This window comes from Tenrec ecaudatus, chromosome 2 (assembly GCF_050624435.1).
Source record: "Tenrec ecaudatus isolate mTenEca1 chromosome 2, mTenEca1.hap1, whole genome shotgun sequence".
Lineage (NCBI taxonomy): Eukaryota > Metazoa > Chordata > Mammalia > Afrosoricida > Tenrecidae > Tenrec > Tenrec ecaudatus.
The window spans coordinates 147061281-147085238 of record NC_134531.1 but is presented as its reverse complement, the minus strand read 5'-3'; the positions used below and the strand labels follow the sequence as shown (position 1 = coordinate 147085238).

The window sequence follows — 23958 nt, the reverse complement described above, 5'->3', positions numbered from 1 at the left end:
TCCTTCCTGGGAGGGTGAACTGATTGGGTTACAAAGTTGGCAGTACAAACCTACTAACCACTCTGCAGGAGAAAGAAGAGGCCTTCTACTCCCAGAAAGATTTGTAGCCTTGGAAACCCACGGGGACAGTTCTGTGCCCTGTAGGACCACTAGGACTCAATGACAGTGAAGGAGATAGACAATTCTTTTATAGAACCAATGGGGGAAAAAACCAACCCAAAACTAATGAGTATTCCCAGCTATGAGATGATCGGATAATCACGTGGTGTTGTAGCTCTCCCACCTTCCTTTCCTTCTCTGGGGCTGTAGCATATTACTTGAATGGTCCTGTTTTTGAACCTGTGAATTTCAGCCAGTGTTGACATTATCAGTGAGAAATTACACCTGCTTAGGTAGGGGTGGCAGGGAGAGCTTCAAAGTGCATCGCTCTTGTGAGACTGGGAAGTTTTCATAATAGGAAGGGCCTTGAGCTTTTTCCAGCCCTTCACTACCTATTGCCTTCCCCCCCCCCCCAAGTTGGTTCTGTCATCGTATTTATACATTATAAGGTTATCTCCAAGTATTTTTCCATGCAAAAGTTAATTTTAAGCGGTAAAATTTACCGTCTTACTATTTGCTCCCTATGGATTGTAAATCGAACTCAGACTTGGCCCCTCTTCTGTGAAATACAAGTATTCAAGTCCTCTAGGACACTTTAGTCTCATTTTTTACATTGAGATCTCAGCTCCTCCCTGACCTTTTGTACCAAAAGCCCATGACCTTTTCCCCCTGAAATAAAGTACCAGTACATGGATGAAATGAAAACAACAAAAGCACTTAAGTCTCCGAGTAGTGCAGATGGTTCATGCACTTGGCTGTTATCAGAACGACTGGAGATTCAAGTCTCCCAGAGACTCAAGTCTCCTAGAAAAAAAGGCCTGGACAACTTATTTCCCTAAAATCCACCAATGGAAACCCCCATAGCACAGTGCTGACACACACGGGGTGACCGTGGGTGGGTCAACTCCACAGCAATTGCGTGTATCCCAAGGTGGAAGTGCTTAAAGGCAAGGCAATGGGCTTAGGTGCCCCATGTTCCACCACTCTAGTAAGGCTACTGGGTTCAGAACAAGCAGTGCCACCGGGTAGTTGTGAGCCATGAAGACATGGTAACCTCTCATGATAGGCACCAAAGTGCTGGCAATGAATCAAACCAAACTCCCTATTATCAAGTCATTCGGACTCATGGTGACCCTAGAGGGCAAGGGAGAACCCCACTGTGGGTGTCCAAGACTAACATTCGACGGTAGTAAAAAGCCTCATCTCCTGTGGAGTGGCTCGTTGTTTCGAACTGCCAACCTTGAGGTTAGCAGCTCAAGGTGAACTAAACCAGCAGGGCTCCTGGTAACGAACAGAGAAGGAAAGCAGCAGAGAAAAGGAAGGGTGGGACGATATGAATTTAGGAAGGCCCTATACTGGGAAGGGGAAACCAATATTAGCAAGATCATTTTCTGGAAGTGCTTTTATACAACCTGTAGAATTGGCTCTCTTGGTGCTCAAGGGGCTCTGGAGAGAAAGTGCTCAACACAGAAAATATGACCGCAGGTTAGCCAATTTTAATGGAACTAAATGATCATACAAAAAAATGTATACACATTTGAAACAAAACAAACTGTCCTAGAGTCTTTCTAGGAACTATGGCGAGACAGCAGTGGAGAATACATCCTTGAAGTGATTATTCCTGAAGATTAGTATTTTGGCCTTTTGACTTCAACCCTGAAATGAAAGGAGAGATGGGTCAACCTAAGATCCATACCGTAAGCAACTCCCAGTCAGTCAGAAAGAATGTTGTGGCTCACCCATCGGCTTCCATCTTCTTCCTCTTCTCAATGATCTACAAAGAGCAGAGACAGTGAACAGTCATACAGCCAGTCGAAGCTCACCCCTCACACTCCCACACCACTCCAGCGCTCTGCCTGTTTCTAGGTCTGTGCGCCAGTGGCTTCTCTTACTGGAGTCCTCCCACTTACTGCACTAATCTTCTTCCACTGGCGATCCAGCTCTGCCTTGTCATTGGTTTCTTTGAAGCGTCTGGTTTTCCGCCCTTCAGACATCTTGATGCCATACTGGAATGCAGCCCTGCAACACAACGGGTGGTTGGGAGAAGGCCGTAGAAGGTGCACAGCGGTTACAAGGTTTTTCCAGAGGGCCCTGTGAGCAAGCTATTAGGGAATGGCTCAGCCGGACGGCACCCTTTAACTTGGGCTAAGCCAGTGGCCCCACCCCTGTATTCAGTAACAGTACGCACTTGGGCAAAGCCTCCTTGTTATTCATGTACTCGCTGTATTCCTCCTGGGTATCGAAGTCCCAGCGACCGAGCGGGCCCTTCTTGTTACCCTGTTGCAGGATAGAATGGAGGCATGAGGAAAGAGAAGTCAGTTTAGTAGTGATTAAAGTCAGATTGTCCCACAACCAGCTTTCACCATTCCTCAGTCCTATACAAATCATACTCGTTATTGCTTAGCATGTGTTTATTGTGTGCCAGGCATTGCTCTGAACACTAAGCACAGACCATATTTAACTCTCAAAACAAGACCCTGTAACATGGGAACTATATGTTCCTCCACTTTCCTGTTGAAGAAACTGAAGCATAGGCACAAACCCAGGATTAGACAAGCCTCCATGGTGGCAGGAAGCCATGCTTTTAACCACTGCAGTGCACTGCAAACAAGAGGAAAGGCGACGAGGGCCCTTCGGCATTGGTGGTGTTTTTGAAAACTGCAAGGGAAATTCCATCCTGGCTAGAATAAAATTACGTAGGTCGATTCTGAAGGCTGTAATTCTTTTATCCTTGCTCCTTACGCAGTCAATGAAAGCTTACTAGCTATTGCAACAAAACCTTGCACTTTTCTTGTGGTCAATAAAATATGTATAGATTTGGGCCTTAGTTTGGTTGTTCTTGTGCACACACTTTAAGACATAAGCTGCTGATCTTACGCCTGCACTCCAGTGGGGCCAAGCTAATGAGATACATACTATTGGGGCAGGGTAAGGAGCCCTGGTGGCATAGGCTGTGCTCAAACCATGAGCAGCCACTCCAAGGGAGAAAGACTGGGCTTTCTACTGCTGTGAACAGTTAGTCTCAGATACCCACAGGGGCTTGCTGTCAGACAGCAGATTCAATGGCAGTGAGTGAAAGAGGGGGTCAGAGGCTGTGCCAAAGAGTAACTGCCAAATAGCCACACTCGGCCTTCTAACACTGTACCTGGTCCATTTTGCTATAGTCCACTTCCTCATCACTGTCCACCGCCATGTCATCCATCCTAAAGAAAAGCAACAGTTACAAAGATGCTGCAGACCCAGATGCCAGCACTCAATCCAGAAACCCGCCCCACTCTGCAGCTATATGCCTAGGAATGACTACCTCCCAAGGGGTCCTGGTGGCACAATAGGTTAAGGACTGGGCTGCTACCCAAAAGGTCGCAGTTCAAGCCCATCAGTTGCTCTATGGGAGAAAGATGAGACAGCCTGCTGCTGTAAATCGTCTCAGACACTCTATGGAATAGTTCTACTCGGACCAGTAGGGTTGCTGTAGGTCAGAATTGATTCAATGGCAGAGGATAAACCACGTCGCTAAAACTCCATCCAACTCAGTCTAACAAAACACTTCACCAAGCAAGAAGTTCCCTTGAATCTTGGCAAATCAATCTTCCACCCCACTCTTCAACTTGTTCTCAATTATCCGAGCCCCCCTCCTCATCAGGATCTTACGTACGTGGCCGGGTAGCATTCTGCGTAACTGTTAGACATGCCGAAGAAATCTCCCAGCTGCTTTTTGTCTTCGGGCTTCTTCAACATATGCTATGTTAAAGAAAGTACTAGAACTCCACCTACCTCAGGATACCTTCAGGCAGAAGGGGCCAAGGGCTAGAAGACTCAACATGAGAACTCTTGAGAGAAGCTGTGAACTAAACGGCCCTCTGGGGAAAGGGAAAGGCATGGTCTCATCCTTTTCAAAACCCAGGAGGGAAGGAGTGAGCGGGATGGGGAGAAGGCAACGCTGGAAAGCAGGTGGAGTGGAAACCCATTTTCTTGGACCCAGGGACGTTTCGGAATAAAGGATATGATTCAGTGCCATCCCAACCAGCAGATCCGGCAAATTTCTCATTGATGGACTTGATTAACTCTTTAGCAGATCCAGGCCCTGGTGGGGAGAAAAACACTGTTCAGACTTTGAACCTCACGGATGTCACATCCTGCTGCCTACAATATACTACCAACGTGTGGCTTGCATCAAAACATTTTTAAAGGGAACCGATGACAAGGATCTACATATAACCTCCTCCCTGGGGGATGGACAATAAAAATGTGAGTGAAGGGAGACGTCGGACAGGGCGAGATATTAAAAAATAATAATTTCTAAATTATCAAGGGTTCATGAGGGAGGGGAGAGCGGGGAGGGAGGGGTGAAAGTGAGGAGCTGATGCCAGGGGCTTAGGTGGAGAGCATATGTTTTGAGAATGATGAGGGCAATGAATGTATGAGTGTGCTTTACACAACTGATGTATGTACGGATTATGATAAGAGTTGTATGAGCCCCTAATAAAATGATTTTTTTTAAATGACAGAGGGAAATAAAAGGTTTAAAATTGGGTAGAAAAAAAAAACATTATTAAAGCAGCTGGGCCCTATTAGCTAACAAAATTTAATCAATCTTCAACTTTTAAAAATATTGAACTATTCTGACTGAGATGAGGATAGGGTATTGCTCATTCAGCCTCTGCCTCACTTTCAGAACTGCAGGGCAAGAGGCATATCTACCAAAGCAAATATGTCTAGCTATTTCCCAAGGAGTGGGAGGAAGCACTAGACTATTCTGTAAAGCAAGACAGGTTCTTATGAAGACCCACACCGGCTCTGAGTTGGGGGCAGAGCCGGACTGCAGTGCAGAATGCTGGGAACATACCCACCTTTGTCGACCTCCAGGGGCTAGAAAGAAACAGAAAATGAGGTGAGTTTCACCACGAAGCATTCCCCCTCAGGCCTTCCCCAAGCCCGAACCAATTTCCTACTCCATCTTGACCCCAGTTCTAGGCTGGTTCCTTCCTTGGCTGGTTCCAGTCCTATACAGGGGTCTTCTACCTGGACTAGGCAGGCCTAGAAAAGGCCATCTCTACCACCCACTGCCATGAGCTTACCTCATCGTCTACTTTCGGCTTCTCGAAGTAGCTGTGCCTCTTCTTCTCCTCCTCTCTCTCTCTGTCCCGCTCCCTCTCCCGTTCCCGCTCTCGCTCCCGCTCACGGTCTCTGTCTCGCTCTCGATCCCTCTCTCGTTCCCGGTATCTCTCCCGCTCCTTATCCCGAGGTGTCTTGGTCGTGGAGGGCACGTAATCACCAATGTCTTCAAAAATGCTGGGAAAGCAAACACCATTAGTTGCCAAAGTCACACACCCTGCCACTCCCTGGCCATTTCTCCACATTCAAAGACCAACACTCCCCAAAATGCCCCAGATCAAGAGATTTCGATCCCCTCTCCTGAGTTTAGGTGACAGGAGCAAGGGCACATACTTCATATCAGCTTCAGGAGGCTTCTTCTCTTCCAGCTTCCCTAATATGTAAAGAGAGAAATGAGAAAAAAAACCTGAGTTCATGCCCATTTAGCCTCCCCGTCCCCTCCAGTTCTGAAGGCCCTTTAAAGCATTTCCAGCAGAATAAGCAACCGCTTCCCACACTATCCCTCCTCCTGCCTCAAATCTGACCACTGCTGATTCCGTCAGCCACGCACACTGCGTCCATTTTATTCTGCTCCCTAGGACCTTCCCAATGTCCTGGGTCAAAGGCTCCAGGAGACCTTGGTTCCATTCCCCAGTGGTCCTTCCCAACCCGCCCAGTACCTCTATCCTTCTTCTTGAGCCTCTTGTTCCTGGTCCCCTGCCGCAGGTAGGAAAGGATCTGGGTGAGCTTGCTGATGACGATGTCATTTGTGGTCAGGGTGGTCTGGGCCTGAAACCCCGAAGAAGTGAGAGTGTTAGCCCAAGAGCAGGAGCCCCTTCACTCATCATCAAGGGCAAACTGGTGAAAGAGCGGGCACAAAGCCCTGGGGCACACACTAAAACAAACACAGGAGGCGGGGTGAAGAACCGTATGGAAAGGCTCGCTCTTGGGTTTGAGCTCATTAAGGCAAATACAGATTTTGAGATTTATGCTAAGAACCATGAGAAAGCATTGACAGCTTCTAAACTGTGATAGACAAACATTTTCATTATGAAATAATCATCAACAACCTTTTTGGCAACACACTAGGAAGGTTGGTGAGAAAGAAATTTCTTCTGGGGAGAGAAACAAGTTTTAAAATTAATTGTGTTGACAATTACAAAATTGTGATGTATTAAAAACTACTGCATTGCTCCCTTTAAAGGGGAGATATGTATGGCATTCAATAAAACTGTTGGGGGGAAAAAACACCTTGGAGACAGCTGGAGTGGAAGTGGGGAAACCAGTGAGGAGCCTCTTCCAATAGGCCCAGTGAAAAATGATGGGTTGGACAGAAACACTGATGGAGGTGAAGAAAAGTGAAGGGGCGTAACTGAGATCTAAAAGGCACAATAATGTCAACAGAACTTGATGATGAACTACATGTGGGAAAGGCTGATTCCCAGGTTTCAGGCTGACGTGACGGCGCCTGAGGACGCAGGACACTCACTTCCATGGTAGGACAATCAGCCTTGCTGCGGATAAGAGTGGTGGGGATGTCCGTATCAGCATACTCGTCGTCCAGGTCCACCACATAGGCCATCCGGCCCGGCAGGAACAGCTCATTCCGCTCGTATGCTTTGCTCTTGAAGAGCATGCGGTAGACATTGCGGCCTACAAAGAGGGAGAGTAGCAGGCACTCGATCAGTCTCCCACAGTAGCAGCTGCCACTTATTGCCATTTCTCCATGCCAGCCACCATGCCAAGCGTTATGCACGCCTCGCTTCGTTCAATGTTCACAAGTCCTATGAGGTGGACAGCTTTTACAACTCTTCACCCAGAAGAACACAAAGCTGATCTGCCTGACGTTATACAGTAACAAGTGACAAAGAACAGAACCCCGGCGGTGCAGAGTCTGAGCTCCTGTCCACTTCTACACTGTCTGTATGTTCTCAACATGCCTAGCATTTTCTTGCGCTCTGTAGCCTAGTGGGCTAAGTATTGGGCTTCCAAAACTATGATTCATGCTTTATTAATTATAGAAGGAATATAGAAACTTATGTTTCCTCCCTTGGAGTGGCTAGTGGTTCTGAACTGCTGACTTTGGGGTTAGTAGCCTAACACGTTAACTACTTTGACACCAGGGATCCTAAGGCCTGGGCTACTGACCACAAAATTGGTAGATCGAGCTCATCAGCTCACTCCATGAGAGAAAGATGAGGCTGTCTGTACCTGTAAAGATTTATAGTCTCAAGAAGCCCACAACACAGTTCTGCTGTGTTCTAGAGTCCCCATGAGTCAGAATCGGCTGAAACGTGTGTGTGCATGAAGTTTAAAGTAATACATGCTACATGACAGGCTCATTATGTTTGTTCATGGTAAGGATGTAGACACTGACTCCATTTTTACATATGAACAAACGGGTCGTGAGAAGTGCCTAAAACCAGACACTTACGTTTTCATTATCAGGGTTCATACCTAAGTGCCACTGACTTCGCTGTGAGCTGTTAACCCCTCGCCATGCTTTCTGCCTGACTACAGGAGAGAGACTGTGGGCCCACGCCGAGGAGACACCAGAGAGGGAGGAAGGCACTGTGTGAGAACTTGGGGTGTGGGAGCAGGAGGGGAAGGGAAGACTGGCGGTGCAGGCGAGAGAAGCATCCCCTGGCAGAGCACGAATCCCATACGCTACACCTACAAGGTGCAGGCACACACATACACTCAGTACTCACCCAGACGGGTTTTAAATTCAATCTTGTTTTCAGGATCTTCATCTTTCCTGAGAACACAAGAAACAGATGTTTGCTAATCGTGCTCCTACGGTAGGTCTCATTCTTCTCAACTCTCCAGCCCCCACTGGTTTGTCTTACTTGGTTTCCTTCTGGGGTTTTTCCATCAGTTCCTCCTCCTCTTTCTCTTTGCTGGCAATCTCAGCTCGGACCTATCAGGAAAGCATGTCAGTTTTAGCCACTTTTATGTGTAGTTACTTAACACCCACGTGGCATAGCAAGGGTGCAATACTAAACGAGAGACATGGTCCTTACCCTACTGAAGCTTACAGCAAGAAAGGCAAGGTAACCGAGTAAGTGCAACAAAAGGAGGGGGCTGCTACGATGCAGAATACAGACGGGCTCTGCATCCCTGGGTGATCAAGGAAGAACTTCTCAAGAAATAATATTGGCTGAATGTGAAGGATGAGTAGCAATTGCTTTTACCAAGGAGCTAACTTTGGCCCTTCTTCTAGATCAGGGTGGGTCACTTTCTGGGGATACTTATAACATCATTCACACACCATTCCATGACCAGACCTGCTTCTCTGGGGAGGCGTGTGCTATTAGCTGGTACTGATGATTTTACAGCCCTTTTATGGCCCATGGGCTGGACATTTCCCACCCCAGTTCCAGAGAGTTTGAGCCACCAGAAGGCACCACCTTCCCAGAGCTCATTGGAGGGCATTCAGCATCGGACTACAGTGATCCACACACCCATGAAAGCTTACCTTCTGAAGCAGAGCAAAATCTAAACCTTTCACCAAATGGGTGTGTTCCATGTCACCACCCAAGAATTTGGACTCTTGGATCAACTGTCTTCTCTTCTCTGCAGCGGACTTGTCCCTGGAACACACAGGGTGCGTTAGATTATTCCTTTGTGAGTGGCAAGTGTCTCTTAAATGGCTTAGGGGTTCCACGGTGGGGCAAGTGAGGAGACGTGTTTTCATCAGACTGGATGACTGCGAGAAGCTGTGGGAGCCATGCCCAGCGCAGTGGTACTCACGCCTCAGCAGTAGGGCCCACAGCCCTATAGTTAGCTGTGGTACTGATGAGCTCAGTTTCCTCATAATCTTTGTTCACACCATCTCTTCTTTCCTTGGCACGGTCCCGATACTTCTCAGCCAGCTCCCGCTCGCGCTCGATTTCTTGTTGGCGCAGCTTGGCGTAGTAACTGCGGGCAAAGAACAGAGGCCATGTGAAGCTTGCTAATGGCTACCCCAGATTAGCACAGTTCTTCCTGCTTCCAGCCGACACTTATGGTAAAGCTACCACAGGGTTGGTTCCAACTCAGAGAAACCACGAAGGACAGAGCGGAGCTGCTCCTTTGGGTTTCAGAAATGGTCCATCTTTCCGGGAGCAGATAGGCTCCTCTTTCACCTACAGAGTGGGTAAGCAGGTTCAAATGGCTGACCTTGTAGTTAGCAACCCAATGCTTACCCCACAGTGCCACCAGGGCTCCCCAAAAGCTACATATGAAATGAAAAAGGCGCCGGTCACCTCAAAATCAGAACTAGAGCAGCTGCCAGCCCTGCTTCAGGTCCACTGTGGGACACTTGAGACTTCAGAACCCTTAATGCCCTCAACGCTCCATCACTGAGTTTCTATAGGTACAAGATTTCTACACAACCGCCAGAATGTCATCTGAATTTCTGCTACTTTTTAACTTCCAGCTGGAAATCACTCATTCTTTGCTGGTCCTTCCCAAAAACAGAGGAAAAGCTATGGCCAGGCCCAGGAAGTTTTGCGTGATATGAGTAACAGTCACAGCGAGCGCAGTAGCCAAGACTTACTGAACAATCGCCGCGCGTCAAGCACCGGCGCCAAGTGCTTCCACGCGCCACCTCAGATGAGCCTCGTGGCCACCGCATCTTGTTTTTCAACTTGCAGAGCAAACCCGTGCTCCATTCAACAATTCACACATTTCACGGACTGCGATTTCCACAATCCAGTATTACTTTTCCCACTTCATCCCTGTGTCTCCTGCGTCCATGCCTCCTCCTCTCCTATCCCTGCCAGCCTTCTGAATTCTGTCCTCGGGGAAATGTAGCCTTTTTGATCGCAAATGACTAATTATTGTGAGGAGTGTGTACTTCCCTGGTGTGGTTATTCATTATGTAGATCTCTCTATGTTTGTCTGAACCTAGAGCTATGGGGGTAAGTTCATCCAACAACCTGTGCTAGGAGCTGTTTTCACTATTCTATCCATGAGGAAACTGAGGATTGCAAAAGGTAAGTTAACATACCAAAAATTAGCAAACTAGGGACTGGTGAAGATTAAATTAAAGCATAGGCAGGCAGCCTCCAAAGTCCTCTAACTCATCACAACTCACCAAAACCCGAGAACCTCAAGAAATCAAAGGAAGACCTGTCTTGAGCCTCTTGGCTACTCCTTTTCCTCAAATACGATCCACCTGAGAAGGCCTCTCCCCACTCTCTTCACCTTTTCTTTTTCCTCCTTCGCGCGGCCGGATCTTCGTCCTCATTGTACTCCCTTGGCATCCTAGGAGAGACAAGAAATTCACTGAACAAGACACTGCCAAGCCTCAGGAAGCAAACGCATGGACTAAAGAAAGTCTAGATACTGATGGAGGCAGCAGCTTCAGTCAGGCCGAGGTTCATGTTCATGGCTGGAGATGATGGTTCGCAAACTGTGGGGGCATCCCCACTACCAAAAGGCACTATTAAAATTGTACATCACCGTGTCTACCAGTCTGAACCCACGGGAGTCTAGAAATCTGTGCCCTTCATCAGCGTGTCAGTGACTAGCTCAAAACACTCTGAAGCACAGACAATCCAGGGTGTGCAAGTCTTCAGAGCCACAAGTGTACCCAAAAGGACTGTCCTGCCAGCTTCTAAGACATTATGGCTCAGTAGGTTTTCTGTAGAAAAGAATCATTATGAGCCAGGAAGGAACTGGGACACAAATTAAAGCTTCACATAACTTACTCATGGTGCCGTGACTTAGAGGGTGGTGCAGATGTGGGTGCAGTTCTTGGGGTCATAAGAAGTTTCCTGAAGTCTTCATTGGTGAGCTTTGATCTAAAAGAAATGTCAAAGAATCAAAAATCCAGTAATACGAAGTGAAACTGGGATATGCAAAAGCTTAATTGTACTTGAAATCAGAAAAATGCAAATTCAAACAGACATATCTCTTAATGAATCAGAATGGTAACTATTAAAAATATTTAATCAGTATCAGTAAGAATCTGGGAAATGGTCACTCTCAAACCCGGTTATTGGGAATGTAAACCTATATAGCCAGTTTAGTGGGCAATTTGGCTGGATTTACTAAAATTTATATTTCTCAATAACCCGATGTCTCTATACAAAGGACTTTAAAAAGTTTGTGGGAGAAAAATGCACTTATCTCTCTTTTTAAAATAATTTTATTGGGGGCTTGTACAACTCTTCTCACAGTCCATACATATATCCATCGTGTCAAGCACATTTGAACATTTGTTGCCATCAGCATTCTCAAAACATCTGCTTTCTGCTTGAGCCCTTGGTATCAGCTCATTTTTCCCCTCCTTCCCCGCTCCTCTCTTCCTCATGGACGCTTGATAATTTATAAATTATTATTTTGTCATAACTTACACTGTCCAACGTCTCCTTTCACCCACTTTTCTGTTGTCCGTTCCCCAGAGAGGAGATTATATGTAGATCCTTGTAATCGGTTCTCCCTTTCCACCCCACCTTCCCTCCACCCTCCCAGTATCACCATTCTTAGCACTGGTCCTACCATTTATCTTTTCAGGCAGTTTTTCCATAAACTTTTTAAAAAAATCTTTTTATTAGGGGCTCAGACAACTCTTATCACAATCCATAGATAGATCAATTGTGTAAAACACATTTGAACATTCATTGCCCTCATCATTCTCAAACCATTTGCTCTTGTATTTAGCCTGGCCAATTACTATCATGGGTAAAATATCTATATTACGTATAATTGTAGATAGGCGTATACATGTAAGCCTGTGTTAAGGATAGAACCCTGTCCCTTAAAAACATATGTGGCACTCGGAACTCCCACACTCAGGAATGAACAGTGCCTGAAAATAAGGTTTTTCTATTGTTATCAGTTAAGTCAAAGAAGTCATCCAGACCCTACAAACTAAGACCACTTGTAAAGGAGATTAAATTCCTTTCGGAAAAAATTAAAATGTGGGAACAATGTAACTGCCCAATAACTGGAGAATTAAAGCCATTGTAACAACGTATCCCAACTGTGAGAGAGGTAGCAACGGCACACACATACCAAAAGCACACTGCCGGTCCAGCCAAACCTGGCTCACAGCAATCCTGGGTAGCACAGTAGAACTGCCCTGTTGGTTTCGGAGTTAAGTCTCATCTTTCTTCTGAGGAGTGCTGACCCTGGGGGTTTTATTGATAAAGCTAATCCCCCAATGAGAAACCTATCCTTTGTAACTGTCTATATAATCTTTCACAGTAGAGCAAAAACAAAAACCACGTTGGTGCTGCTTCCTTGGTTTCTCTTTGCCAGAGGGCATTTTTCTCTCCCTAAACCCACACTTAATCCCTAAATCCGGCATGTAACCCTATTTGGCTTTTATGCAAGGATATGTTTCAATACCTTCACCAGGAAGCCAAAGGCAAGCATTCAAACTGTTGTTGGATTTCATAAATTGACAGAAGTAGTCCCCAGTCCTGCACCTTCCTCACAGTTGTTGCAGCCACTGTGTCAAACCGCCTCATAAACGGTCTTTCTCTTTCACACTGACCCTCTGCTGTCCTTCTCAGGGTCGAGTCCCTTCTGATTACAGGCTCGCAGTAAGCAAGAGAAAGTCTCACTATCCTTTCTCCAAAGGGGCATTCTAGCAGTACTCCCAACACAGATTTGTCCTTTCTTCTCGAAGCTCATAGTACATTCAATATTCTTGGCCAACACCATCATTCTAATGCACCAATTCGTTTTCACTCTTCCGCAGTCAGCGTCCAGTTTTCACATGCACATAAATTGGCCTAGTTAATCACACCTTAGTCTTCAAAGTATCTAACATCTTTGCCCTTTTAGCACTTAAAGAGGTCATTTTAACAGATTTGCCTAAGGCAATACATGGATCAATTTCTTGACTGTTGCTTCCATGGCTGTTGATTTAGGATGAAAGTAAAACAAAATCCTTGACAACTTTAATCTTTTCTGTATTGATCATGAAGTTACTTATTGGCAATTGTTTTTGGTTTTTTTCCTCTTGCTGGTGAAGTCCATCCATATAGGAGGCTCTAGTCTTTGATCTTCCTCAGGAAGACCTTCAAGCTTCTTCGCTTTCAGCAAGCAATGCCAGCTCCTCTGTCTATTGCAAGTTGTTCTGCTACTAAACCCGCAAAGACTTCCTAAAGATCAAATTAGCACCTACCTATCACCAGGAGATTTTACTTATTTCTTAACCAACTCAGCCTTGAGAAATGTTATTTTGTTTTGAATGGTTTCGCTTTATGCTTGGATGTTTTCTACTTATTGATTTTCTGTTTATAGTTGAGACATTAAGCTTCCAACTTAAATAAATGCATTTAAGTTTTTAAAAAGGATATCAATAAAAAAAGAACAAGTGGTACATGGCTGTGGCAAAAATTCATGTAAGAACAATGTGTATAAATGCAGGAAAACATGGGACTATCTAAGAGTTGTACTATGTAAGACTATGCACCAGTATTAATAGTGCCATACAGAAATCTCTAGGTGAAAATGCAGCAAAGTGAGGCATATAGCCAAAGCACCTTTAAAAAAATCAACATCCTTTCCTTCCTGTCAGAATTGCCCCCTCAATAATTCCATATACAGCTGGTTACATCTAGTTAAAGTTTACAAAACCGATGTGCCAAGTGGTGCTTTCTGGCCATCCTGATTGACAAACATTCAAAATCCTTCCATCATCACCACCACCCCTCCATGCCCAGGCTCATGCGCTCTGACCCTTCAAGACACTCACTGGTGGAAGGAGTGAGGATCATCCACATCGTGGCCATCTGGAGCCAAAGGGTTGGAGAACGGTTCGCCTAGCAAAAAAGAATTGCATTAATTTAGTGTGCCTCTTATGTATCGGCAATGCACTATTAAGAAGACAATACCGTCGTGTTTCCTGTTCTCAAATTGCTTACAATATAGCGAGGCAAGAATCACAGCAATGGCAATACGATGTGTTGAGAAGAGAAAATACACGAGGCTCTGGGTGCACAGTACTTAAAACTCGTACCATCGAGTCGATTCCAACTACTAGCGACCGTATAGAGCAAGCTAGAACTGCCCCTTGTGGGTTTCCAGGACTATGACTCTTCACGGGAGTAGAAAGCCTCATCTTTCTCCCGTGGAGCAGCTGGTGATTTTGACTTGCTGACCTTGCGGTGAGCAGACTAAATAGTAACCCAGTGCACCCCCAAGGTTCCTCCAGGGAGCGCAGCGGGGGCCCTAAATCCCAGAGTGCAAGAATATCACATCGAAAGCACTATATGCAAAATGAATACGAGCAATCCAGGTTGAAGTGACGGGTGGGGTTGGGGGGGAATCCTGTCCGCACTTAGGGCAAGGAAGCAAGCTAGGGGACGGCGGACAGGGTGTGAAGCTGTGCGGCTTCGTTCCGGGCCCGACGGTGTGTACTCCGAGCGCCACCCATCCCGACGAACGCCCACAAAGTCAAACGACGCGCCAAGCGACCCGAGTCCCGCAAGGGAGCCAAGACAACGCGAGCCTTACTGTCTCGCTCCGGCATCTTGTCCGCGGAGTTCCTACGCCAGCTAGGACCGAGTTGTTAACAACAAGGCAGCCACGGCAGATTCTTCCCACAACGCACCTCGGAAGTCCGCCCACAATGCTTTGCGCACCGCAGAATGTTTCCATGTCATTGGCTAACCTTTACCCCGCCCCCTGCGTCATCCAACCTATCGCAAAGGTCGAGCTGCGGGACTGGGGCAAAGAGCTTCTGGGTACGTGAAGATGGCGGCGGCCGCTGCTGCGCGAAGCGTCGGGGCAAAGCTGCCACTTCGGGAGGTTCGCATCCACTTATGCCAGCGCTCGCCGGGTAGCCAGGGCGTTAGGTGAGAGGCGCGGCGAGGTCAAGCGGGCGGGCTTTGGGGACCCCAGGGTCACGACCTCTACCTACCTCGGGGGTGGGGAAGCCTGCCCCCACACGGCACCCGCCCGCCCTTGCCGTACTTGCAGGGACTTCATCGAGAAAAAGTACGTGGAGCTGAAGAAGACGAATCCCGACCTACCCATCCTAATCCGCGAGTGCTCCGATGTACAAGCCAAGCTCTGGGCCCGCTACGGTGAGCCCGTGGGACCCCGGTGCAGGGACGGGATGGAGAAAGGGCGCCCCCAAATCAGAGGGACTGTGACTTCGACCTTGATGTTAATGTCGCAGCCGAAAGTTTCGTTCTCAGAGTTATCGTATGTTTTGTTTCCGTGGCAACATCTATGTGGAGATGGGCTGGGAGCTGTGGTTTTGGGTTTTGTTGTCAAAACAGGCCTCAGACAGGGAGGAAAGGATATGGTGGGAATCGGTGTTCCAGATAGAGTGTGCGAATCAACCTTTTATAATAGTGATTCCGTGCTGAGCACTTACTGGAACAGAATTTGAAGGAAGACACGTTAAGGTTTGCAGCTAAGACATGACAGAATTGAGCCTTCACGTTTCCCCTGCCATAGAGTGCACCTTTCCCAGCCGTCTCTGGTGGGTTCTGTTATTACTCACGTTGGAGTACCTTGTACAAGGGTGTGTCCAAAAGTTCATGGGAAAAATCCACTTTCTTTTAATTCCATTTTTCCCTGTGGTTTCAAGTAACATAACTCCAGCTCCTTTTAGTCATATTACCCCATTTCAAATTTTCAAAATTGTCATGGTTACTTATGTATCTACCACCAGTGCAGTACTTGGTGCATAGTAAATACCCAGAGATGTCTTTGTTTATTGAACAGTGGGCTCTTAATCACAGTTTTTAACTCTACCCTACATTTGAGGTAGGAGCAAGGGGATCGTCACCCCCAGGGCAGATTCGGTCAGCTACCAGTGGACATCAGCACTACTAGGTGTGCCTGAGGAGGAAAACAAACTTCTTCCAAGAGCCAGTAGCCCAGAGGGGAGCCAGTCACAAGTAACTTTAGTGTATCGAGTTAGGTATTGTGCTAGGTGGCTATAGGAGCCAGAGTAGACACCCAGACAAGGTTAAGCCCATGCAATGAACTGGGCACAGTGGTTGATACAAATGCCTGTCGAAAAAGCAACTCATAGCCCTCAAGTCAGTTTCAATTCGTAGCAACGTCATGGACACGTGGTGCTGCCCATAGATTGCTAGGTTGTTTCTGAGTGTTCTTTACGAAGACTGCCAAATCTGGGTGCGGAGTAGCTTCTGCTGGGCTCAAACAGCTGACCTTTCAGTTAGCAGGCAATTGGGTAACCACTGTGCCATGTGGGTTCCTTTACAATGTCGGCAGTGCCCTTTAAAACTTACCAGAAAGGCCTGCCTTTCCAGCTGTGCCACTCAGCCTCGATAACCTAGGCCTGGGACCTAGGCCTCCTAGATTTGAGACCCGAGTAAATGCTAGGCATTGTAAATTCATCTTGGTCGTATTTTAGTACTTTTCCTGTCCACATAAAAATTGGTTATTAAAGACAAGACCTCTCCTTTTTAACTATGCTTTCACGGACCCCACAGTGCAGAGCAGATATTTAGTGACTGCTCTCTCTCCTCAGCATTTGGCCAGGAGAAGAATGTCTCTTTGAACAACCTCAGTGCTGATCAGGTCACCCGAGCTGTGGAGAACGTGCTGCACGGCACAGTCTGAAGCCTCGACGGAGGGCTAAGAGCAGCAGCCCAGGCCTGGGCTCTACTGGACTGAGTACAATATGGAAAGACACATCTTCCTGCTCTCTATAAAGTTTGTGCTGTAAAATGCTATCTCAAAATGTCCTCTTCCTCACTCCCCTGCCCCTACCCCTTACTGTTCAATCATTGAGGCAAAGCATTGTAATGTAAAAATAAATCTTTATTCTGTCCCATCAAAAGTCATCTGTTACTAAAACATGAAGAGAAAATTATAGGGTCCCAGATTAAGTGGACCATTGTGAGTTCCTCTGGGCCTGTGTTTGGACAGTGCAGGAGCTTGGAGTCCAAAGGTCTTGGTTTAGGTGTTGGAGTAGAAAACGAGTCCTCAAATGGTTCCGGACCTCCACTGGACCCTAAGAGAAAGCTGGCAATGAAGCTAGAGCAGGTTGAGTGGCATCAAAAAGTCACCCATGAAGAGCTGTCGCCCGGAGAGCAAACACACGGTCCTGGAGCTGAGCTTCCTCCTTATGTCTATCCAGAACCTCCAATCCTGATTGCTGCAAGAAGGCTTGGGCTGCCTGCGGGCAGGAGAAAAAAAGTATTCCATGCCTGAGTCTCTGCCCTAAGACTCAATTTCCACAGCTTTCTATCAATGCCAAAGTATGAAGCCCACCACTTAGATGAGGGTTCATTTCCTAACAAAACGGTGAATGAAGGTTCTGGCCTGGAAGCCACATAAGCCAGCCAGGCCCAGAGAACACCCTGTAGTTAGAAAAGGGCCATGGTAGACCAGAGGCTTCAGAGCAGGTGGACTGGGGACCCAAGGCAGAAGAAACCTACCTCTGGCTGATAAAGAAACAGCAGCTGCAGCAGCTCCAGACTCTGGCCCACTACTTCAGTGTCAGAGGCAGCCAATGTGGCCAGCACAGAAGGGAGCAGGGGCCCTGGCCACAGCTGCTGGCAGTAAGCAGGACCCTTCTCTGCAACATTGCACAGAACTGTGAGCACCTACAGAAACACACAGAATGAGAACCAATGATCTGCTCACCCTGAGCCAGACAGTGTGCCAAGCACTTACTTAAAAATAATTGTTTGGGGTGAAGTGTGCACAGCAGTTTAGCGTCCCATTCAATGAATTTTATACAAATTGCTCAGTGACATTGGTTACTCTCCCCAATGTATGAACATCCTCATTTCTGTTCATCCTTTCCCTGCCCCTACATTCTCATCCTTCAGAGTAATTGTTGACCACTTGGTTTTCTCAAGTACTTTATTTATAAAAATCATTAAAATTACAGGCACTTATTGCCAAGCACTTTTAGGTGGATGTCCTACAATCTCCAAAAGTACCCTCAGAGGCAGGATTACTACCCCCAATAAGGAGAGTTGATTTGCCCAACATTAGCACAGGCATCATTTCATTTCATTGTGCTTTGCAGATACGGCGTTTTTGTTTTTAACAAATGGGAGATATGTGACAATCCTGCATCAAGGAAGCCTGTTGGTACCATTTTTCCAATAGCTTCATGTCTGTGTCATATTTTGGAAGTTCTCATAGTATTTCAGACTTTCATAATGCTATTGCACATTTAATAAACTAGGTATAGTGTCAACATAACCTTTATATGCATTCAGAAACTAAAAAACTCATGTAACTTGCTTTATTGTGAGATTCTGCCATGGCCTGGAACTAAAGCTGCGATGTCTCTGAGGTCTGCCTGTAACTGGTGAGCCAATCTAGGGATTCGTGCCCAGACTGGTACCACACACCGCCTGCCAGTTCCAGCTAATAAGGCCTCAAGCCTGATCCCATTACACTGGCTACCCAGTCCCTTGGTGACCCCAATACCTACCAATACGCTCACTACGTTGGATACTGGCAACAGCTGCAAGAGAGGCTCAATCAGATCCAAGGAGAGCAAAGAGGTACAGAAACTAGGGCTATTTGCTGAAAGAAAAAATGGTCATGAAGTCCTCAGACCTGTGCCCCTCGCCCCTTCTTAGCCAATTGAGCCCAGGCCATGGGGAGTATGCCCAAATTAGTTTAAATATCCACGCCTGGGAAGAGAGTGCTCATACCAGTGAGGTTGTTAAGGAGCCACAGCCCCTCAGGAAGCAGGCTGGGCTGTTTGTGGAGGAAGAACCTCAGAAGGATAAATAAAGCTGCCAGAACACGCTCATCACCGGGCTGTATTTGCCCGCCCACCACCTCCGCTGCTGCTTCTGTTAGCAGGTTGCTGAGACACCGCAGCACAGGGCATGCTAGCTGCAAAGACAAGTTGGGGGTTAGGTATAAGAAAGACGGGGCTACCTGCACAACAGAGGGGTGTAGTGTGAAAGAAAGGTCCCTCAGACCCTGATCTGTCCTCGTCACCTACCAGCTCCAGTCCTGCATCCTCAGTTCTCTCGACAGCCCCAGCCAAGTCCAACAGCAGCGGCCCTAGAGTGGACAGAGCTCCGAGGGTAATGAGCAGGGCATTGTTGACCTGGCTGCGCATACAGGAAGCAAGAAGTTAATCCCATTTTTTTGGCTGGTAAACAACCTGTGTGTGTGTCTCCCGGACTCAAGATGAGAGCAGCACAGATGGGAGAACCGAAGTTCAAAACCCCAGTACCATGGAAGGAAGCCTCAGGAAGGTCTTGGGTATTTTCCCAATTAACTCCAGTTACCTGCAGATGATGTAGTGAAGGCACCATGCAAACTCCACAGCAACCCCAGGGTTCAGCTTTGGCCCTGGCTGCAGCAGCTGCAGCAAGTGCTGGGGAAGAGTGGAGGCCAGAACGGCGCTGCCAGCAGAAGCAGAACCATGAGTAGGGGGCATAAGGAGACAAGAATCCAGTTGCTCTATTAGCAGATGGGAAAATATCCACATCCAAAGCTCTCCCCAGCCAAACGCAGCCAGCATCAAAATGCACAACAACTTTGGAACTGGCTGAAACAGGCACCCAGGGGCTCCACTGAGTAAGATCACCCCCAACAAAACATCCAGACATAATTTTACTCACGGGATTATCTTCTCTGGAGCTTCCTTAGCTTGCAGAAGCTGGGATAAGGCATATCCAAGGGCTTCCTGCACAGCCACATGTGGGGACTAAAAGCAGACAGGGTAGGACACTGACTGCAATCTAGGCCAGTGGTTCTCAACCTTGCTAATGCCGTGACCCCCATGTTGTGGTGACCCCCCCAACCATAAAATTATTTTCATTGATACTTCATAACTATAATTTTGCTACTGTTATGAATTGGGTGACCCTGTAAAAGGGTTGTTCAACCCCCAAAGGGGTTGCGACCCACAGGTTGAGAACCACTGATCTAGGCCATAAGATCTGAGACTTTCAGCTCCTTTACACAGGGCAGAAGTTAGAACAACCTAATCAAAACAGGTGAGGTATATGGAGAGGGGTGAGGGGGGAGAGGGACTCGGGGAGAAAGGAGGTAGGTACTCACCTGGATGCAGACAGCCAAGGCTGGGACAATGCCCTGTGGCAGGAGTTGCTTTCTCACAGCCTCACTCCCCACGATCAGGTTACCCAGTGTATACAAACACAGCTCCTGCGAGGGGTGGGGGGAAGGGAAATAACTGCATGGCCTGGCTTCCTCACTGCTAATGCTCACTACATGACTCCTGCCATTAGACCGGGGTGGGGTGGGGAGAGAGAGGGCAGTGCAGAAAGCCTGTAAAGGCACTGGGCACAAGAGGGTGGGAGATGACTGGTAGACATTGCTGGGGCATCAGGGTTCACAGGTTCTCCTACTTGTCAACTGAAACTAGACCCCAAAGCACCACTTTTTAGTCCAAACCAAGAACAAAGTAGGAAGGGATGGGGCTTACAGTGAAGTCTGGGCTGTGACTGGAAAGGTAGGTGAGGAGGTAGGAGGTGGCTGGCAGGCAGGCCTCAGCCACCACAGGCTGGTCAGAATGAGAGAGCTCATGCAGGCACCGAGCTGCCTCAAGCTGCAGCAGGGCCTGGTTGCTGGTCAGGAGCCCAACCAGAGTCCGCATGCTAGTCTCCAGCCTACATGAGTGAACACCAAAGCCCTGCTTAGCCTGTGACCCATCCTACCACCCCAACCCTTTGTCTACCACCACCCTCCCCTTTCTTCTGTCCATTCCCCAAGCCTCAACCACCCACTCATGCCACCACACTAACCGGATGAAAGCCTGCTGCGTCTCGGGGTGCTGCAAGCCCTGTCGAAGACTGGCCAGAGCCTTCTCCCTCTCTTTTTCCTCTGTCCCCCGCTGGGCTAGCCGCAGGAACTGTTGGATCTGGAGCCCAGGGCAGAAGAAGAAAGACACCAGGTGCCAGGAACTAAATCCCAAGTCCCACTCTACCTATTTCACCTGTGAATCCTCCAATATCGCACCATCTCCAGAACTTGTTGTTTCCACTAAGATAGCTACTTGGCACCAATCTTGCAGTGAAGCATACAGAATGGAATCAAAACCAGTTCTAATACCAGCCCTGCTACTTTACAGAGAATCTCAACCTGTTTCTTTTCCTGAAAAACAGGAATAAGTATTTACCGTGCTACCTTTATACAGCGTTATTTCAAGAATAACATTTATATCTTTCAGCCTGGCTTAACCTACCAGTCTAGACATCCTCCTCTCATTGTGGCCAACACTCAGTAGCCTAACATGGCTTGTTAGGTAATGCTTCCAAGCTTTTGCATGCACTATTCCTCCTGCCTGGAAGGCTGTCCCAGATCCAAACTCCCTTCAGATTTCCACTCCTCTGGAAAACTTAGGGGTTTTAGTGTCCGAGTTTCCTTCCATTACTGTATCACATCTGGGCTGTAAGCTCCTCAAGGGCCTCTAGCTCCTCATCTATCTCTCAGTGCCCCTGTACACTATCTTGACATAATGCCCACAAATGGAATAACCTAGACTTAAGTACTACATAAGCTATGTAATCGGAGGCACAGAGGATCCAGTGCTTGCTAAAACCAATTTTGGGGATTAATTTAATAAATATTGAGCATCTATTATGAGGGGACTTAAAAGTTTGTAGGAAAACTCCATTATCTTTTACTTCCATTCTTCCACAAGCCTTTTGAAATCCCCTTGTATGTGCTAGATCTTGTACAGGCTGCTGGGTTTTCAAAGGACCACAAAAGAGTGCAGTTTATTGTGGATTTAAAGTCTAGTTGGAGAGGCAAGAATAAGCATGAATCACATGACTCACTCTGTAAGAAACAGAGAAGCCACCAATTCGACAAAGGACCCACTTTAGTTGTCAAAAATGCAAAGGCCAGGAGACAGGAAAGAAGTGCCTGCCTGGAACGCTGTTCCGGAAACTAAAAGGAGGCCAGTGCGGTTGCGATGAGTAAGCCTTATAGGTAAAGGCTCGATCACGTTGGGTTTTGCAGGTCACAGGAAGGATCTGGGTGGTTATGTGTGTTTTTATACAGCTCCTTAGACTGACAGGAGCACAGATGCGGTTAACCTGTGAGGAGGCTGCTGTTGGATCCAGAGAAGAGATCATTAGGCAAGCGTTGAAGGCGAGGCAAGTAAGAACTCATTAAGAAGTGTTAGGACTCGGTTTATATGGGGAGGAGAAAGGGGGAGTGTGGAAGAGGGCTCCCCTTCCCAGCTTGGCCCATTAGATCAAATTCAGGTTTGGAGCAGTTCTCTCGAACTGTGGGAGGGGGAGCTAGTGTCTAGGCTTGGTGCCAGCTGGCGTGGAGCGCGACGCGCACCCTAACCCCGCCCTGGCCCCCTCACCTCCGCTTCCCCGAGGATCGAGACCACCCTTTCGGCTTCCTTGGGGGGGTCGGCTCTCAGCAGCCTCTTGCTGACCAGCTGCTGGTCCCTCCGCGCTTTCCGCAGTGCTGGGGGGTAGAGGAGCCCGCTGAGGATAAGATAAGCCAGGCCCGCGGACTGAGAGTCCGACCCAGGGCGCCTCCTCATCCCATTTTCGACCGTCAACCCCGCCCCCCAACTCCAGGGATCCCTTGCTACCCGCACCGAACTCCCGCTCCCGCCGGAAGCGCCGTAGCTCTTCCACCCCGCATCCTACGGGCCGGAAACGGCCCCGCTGTCGCCTCCACATAGCTGAGCTGGAGGAATCGCAGGTGGGCCGCAGCAACGAGGCCCAAGATGCGGGAAGATGGCGTGGCCCTTGCACCGCCGGGAGGGGCGGGGCGAGGCGGAGCCAGAATGGGGCGGGGCTCCAGAAGCGCTGTGGGGCGGGGCTCCAGGAGCGCTGTGGGGCGGAGCTCCAGGAGCGCTGAGGGGCGGGGCGAGGCGGAGCCAGAATGGGGCGGAGCTCCAGAAGCGCTGTGGGGCGGGGCTCCAGGAGCGCTGAGGGGCGGGGCTGTGGGCGGGGACTGGGCCAGCCCCTCGCGCACGGGGAAAACTGCGGACTTTGCGGACACTCCTGCTCGGCCTCTGATTGGCTTCCCTACTTCCCAATTCTAAGAAAATAAACTCATCCTTACCTCAAAGTGACCTAAGCTAGTTATCATCCGCTTAGCACGAAAACTTCCTCCTCGGCCCAAACACACCACAAAGTCTAGTGCCTTGACGAACACTTAAAGCAAACAACCAGGAGCGGTACTGAGATTTCCCCATCAATTTACAACTAAACGCCCACTCCAGTCCCCGCAAAGCCCCAAATGCTGAAGGTTCAGTATTACCTCATTGAGAGTTCGAGACTAGGAACATGATTCCTATTCACAGATGAGAAAAAGTAGGCAAATCCAATGATCTCACTGTCCCGCATAAAAATTTGTTAGCTTGTTTGTTGTTTTGTTGTCTGGTTGTATACTGTTGCTTTGTTTTCCTCTGTCTTGTCTTCGTGCATGTTAGTGACTCCATAGGTATGTCTGGATGAACTATCTGGAGGAAAAACAACGGGACCGACAGTTCCGGGGGGACTTGGGGTGAGGGGTAGGGGGGGGTAAGGAAGTGGTGTTAACAAACCCAGGGACAAGGGAAAAACATGGGACCCCAAATGGTAGAGAAGGGGGAGTGGCAGGCCTGGTGGGAAATGATCAAGGGTAAGGTTGCTTAGAGAAGAGGTATACTCTAGCCCAGGTGGCGATGAAGCATGGTAGTAGGGCAGGAGGAAAGTCAAGGGAGTTGGAGGAAAGAGCTAGGAGTCAAAGGGCATTCATGGAGGTCTAGACAAAGACATGTACATATATATACATACATAAATATATATAGACAAAGACATGTACATATATATACATACATAAATATATATAGACAAAGACATGTACATATATATA

At 47.9% G+C, this 23958-nt stretch overlaps 3 protein-coding genes across 3 annotated transcripts; 1 reads left to right on the top strand and 2 right to left on the bottom strand.

The window, feature by feature from the left end:
• Positions 1-1573: 1573 nt before the first annotated feature.
• On the bottom strand, positions 1574-14774 carry IK (IK cytokine). The gene is made up of 20 exons (XM_075541677.1): positions 14653-14774; positions 13892-13958; positions 10890-10982; positions 10384-10443; positions 8947-9114; positions 8672-8786; positions 8043-8113; positions 7905-7951; positions 6683-6846; positions 5874-5982; positions 5548-5587; positions 5178-5391; positions 4950-4968; positions 4086-4183; positions 3755-3840; positions 3245-3302; positions 2288-2376; positions 2010-2118; positions 1839-1873; positions 1574-1755 (listed from the first exon to the last, which is right to left on the bottom strand). The coding sequence occupies exons 1-20, from the start codon at positions 14666-14668 to the stop codon at positions 1728-1730; spliced, it is 1686 nt and encodes a 561-aa protein (XP_075397792.1). The 5' UTR covers positions 14669-14774; the 3' UTR covers positions 1574-1727.
• A 62-nt stretch (positions 14775-14836) lies between these two features.
• Positions 14837-16960, top strand: NDUFA2 (NADH:ubiquinone oxidoreductase subunit A2). The gene is made up of 3 exons (XM_075541676.1): positions 14837-14993; positions 15118-15224; positions 16649-16960. Exons 1-3 carry the CDS (start codon positions 14893-14895, stop codon positions 16738-16740), a joined length of 300 nt encoding a protein of 99 aa, XP_075397791.1. The 5' UTR covers positions 14837-14892; the 3' UTR covers positions 16741-16960.
• TMCO6 (transmembrane and coiled-coil domains 6) lies at positions 16927-22851 on the bottom strand. The gene is made up of 12 exons (XM_075541675.1): positions 22691-22851; positions 22448-22554; positions 20874-20989; positions 20555-20738; positions 20170-20274; positions 19728-19813; positions 19392-19508; positions 19100-19211; positions 18801-18987; positions 18575-18669; positions 17562-17729; positions 16927-17299 (listed from the first exon to the last, which is right to left on the bottom strand). The coding sequence occupies exons 1-12, from the start codon at positions 22773-22775 to the stop codon at positions 17186-17188; spliced, it is 1476 nt and encodes a 491-aa protein (XP_075397790.1). The 5' UTR covers positions 22776-22851; the 3' UTR covers positions 16927-17185.
• Between the last annotated feature and the right edge of the window lie 1107 nt (positions 22852-23958).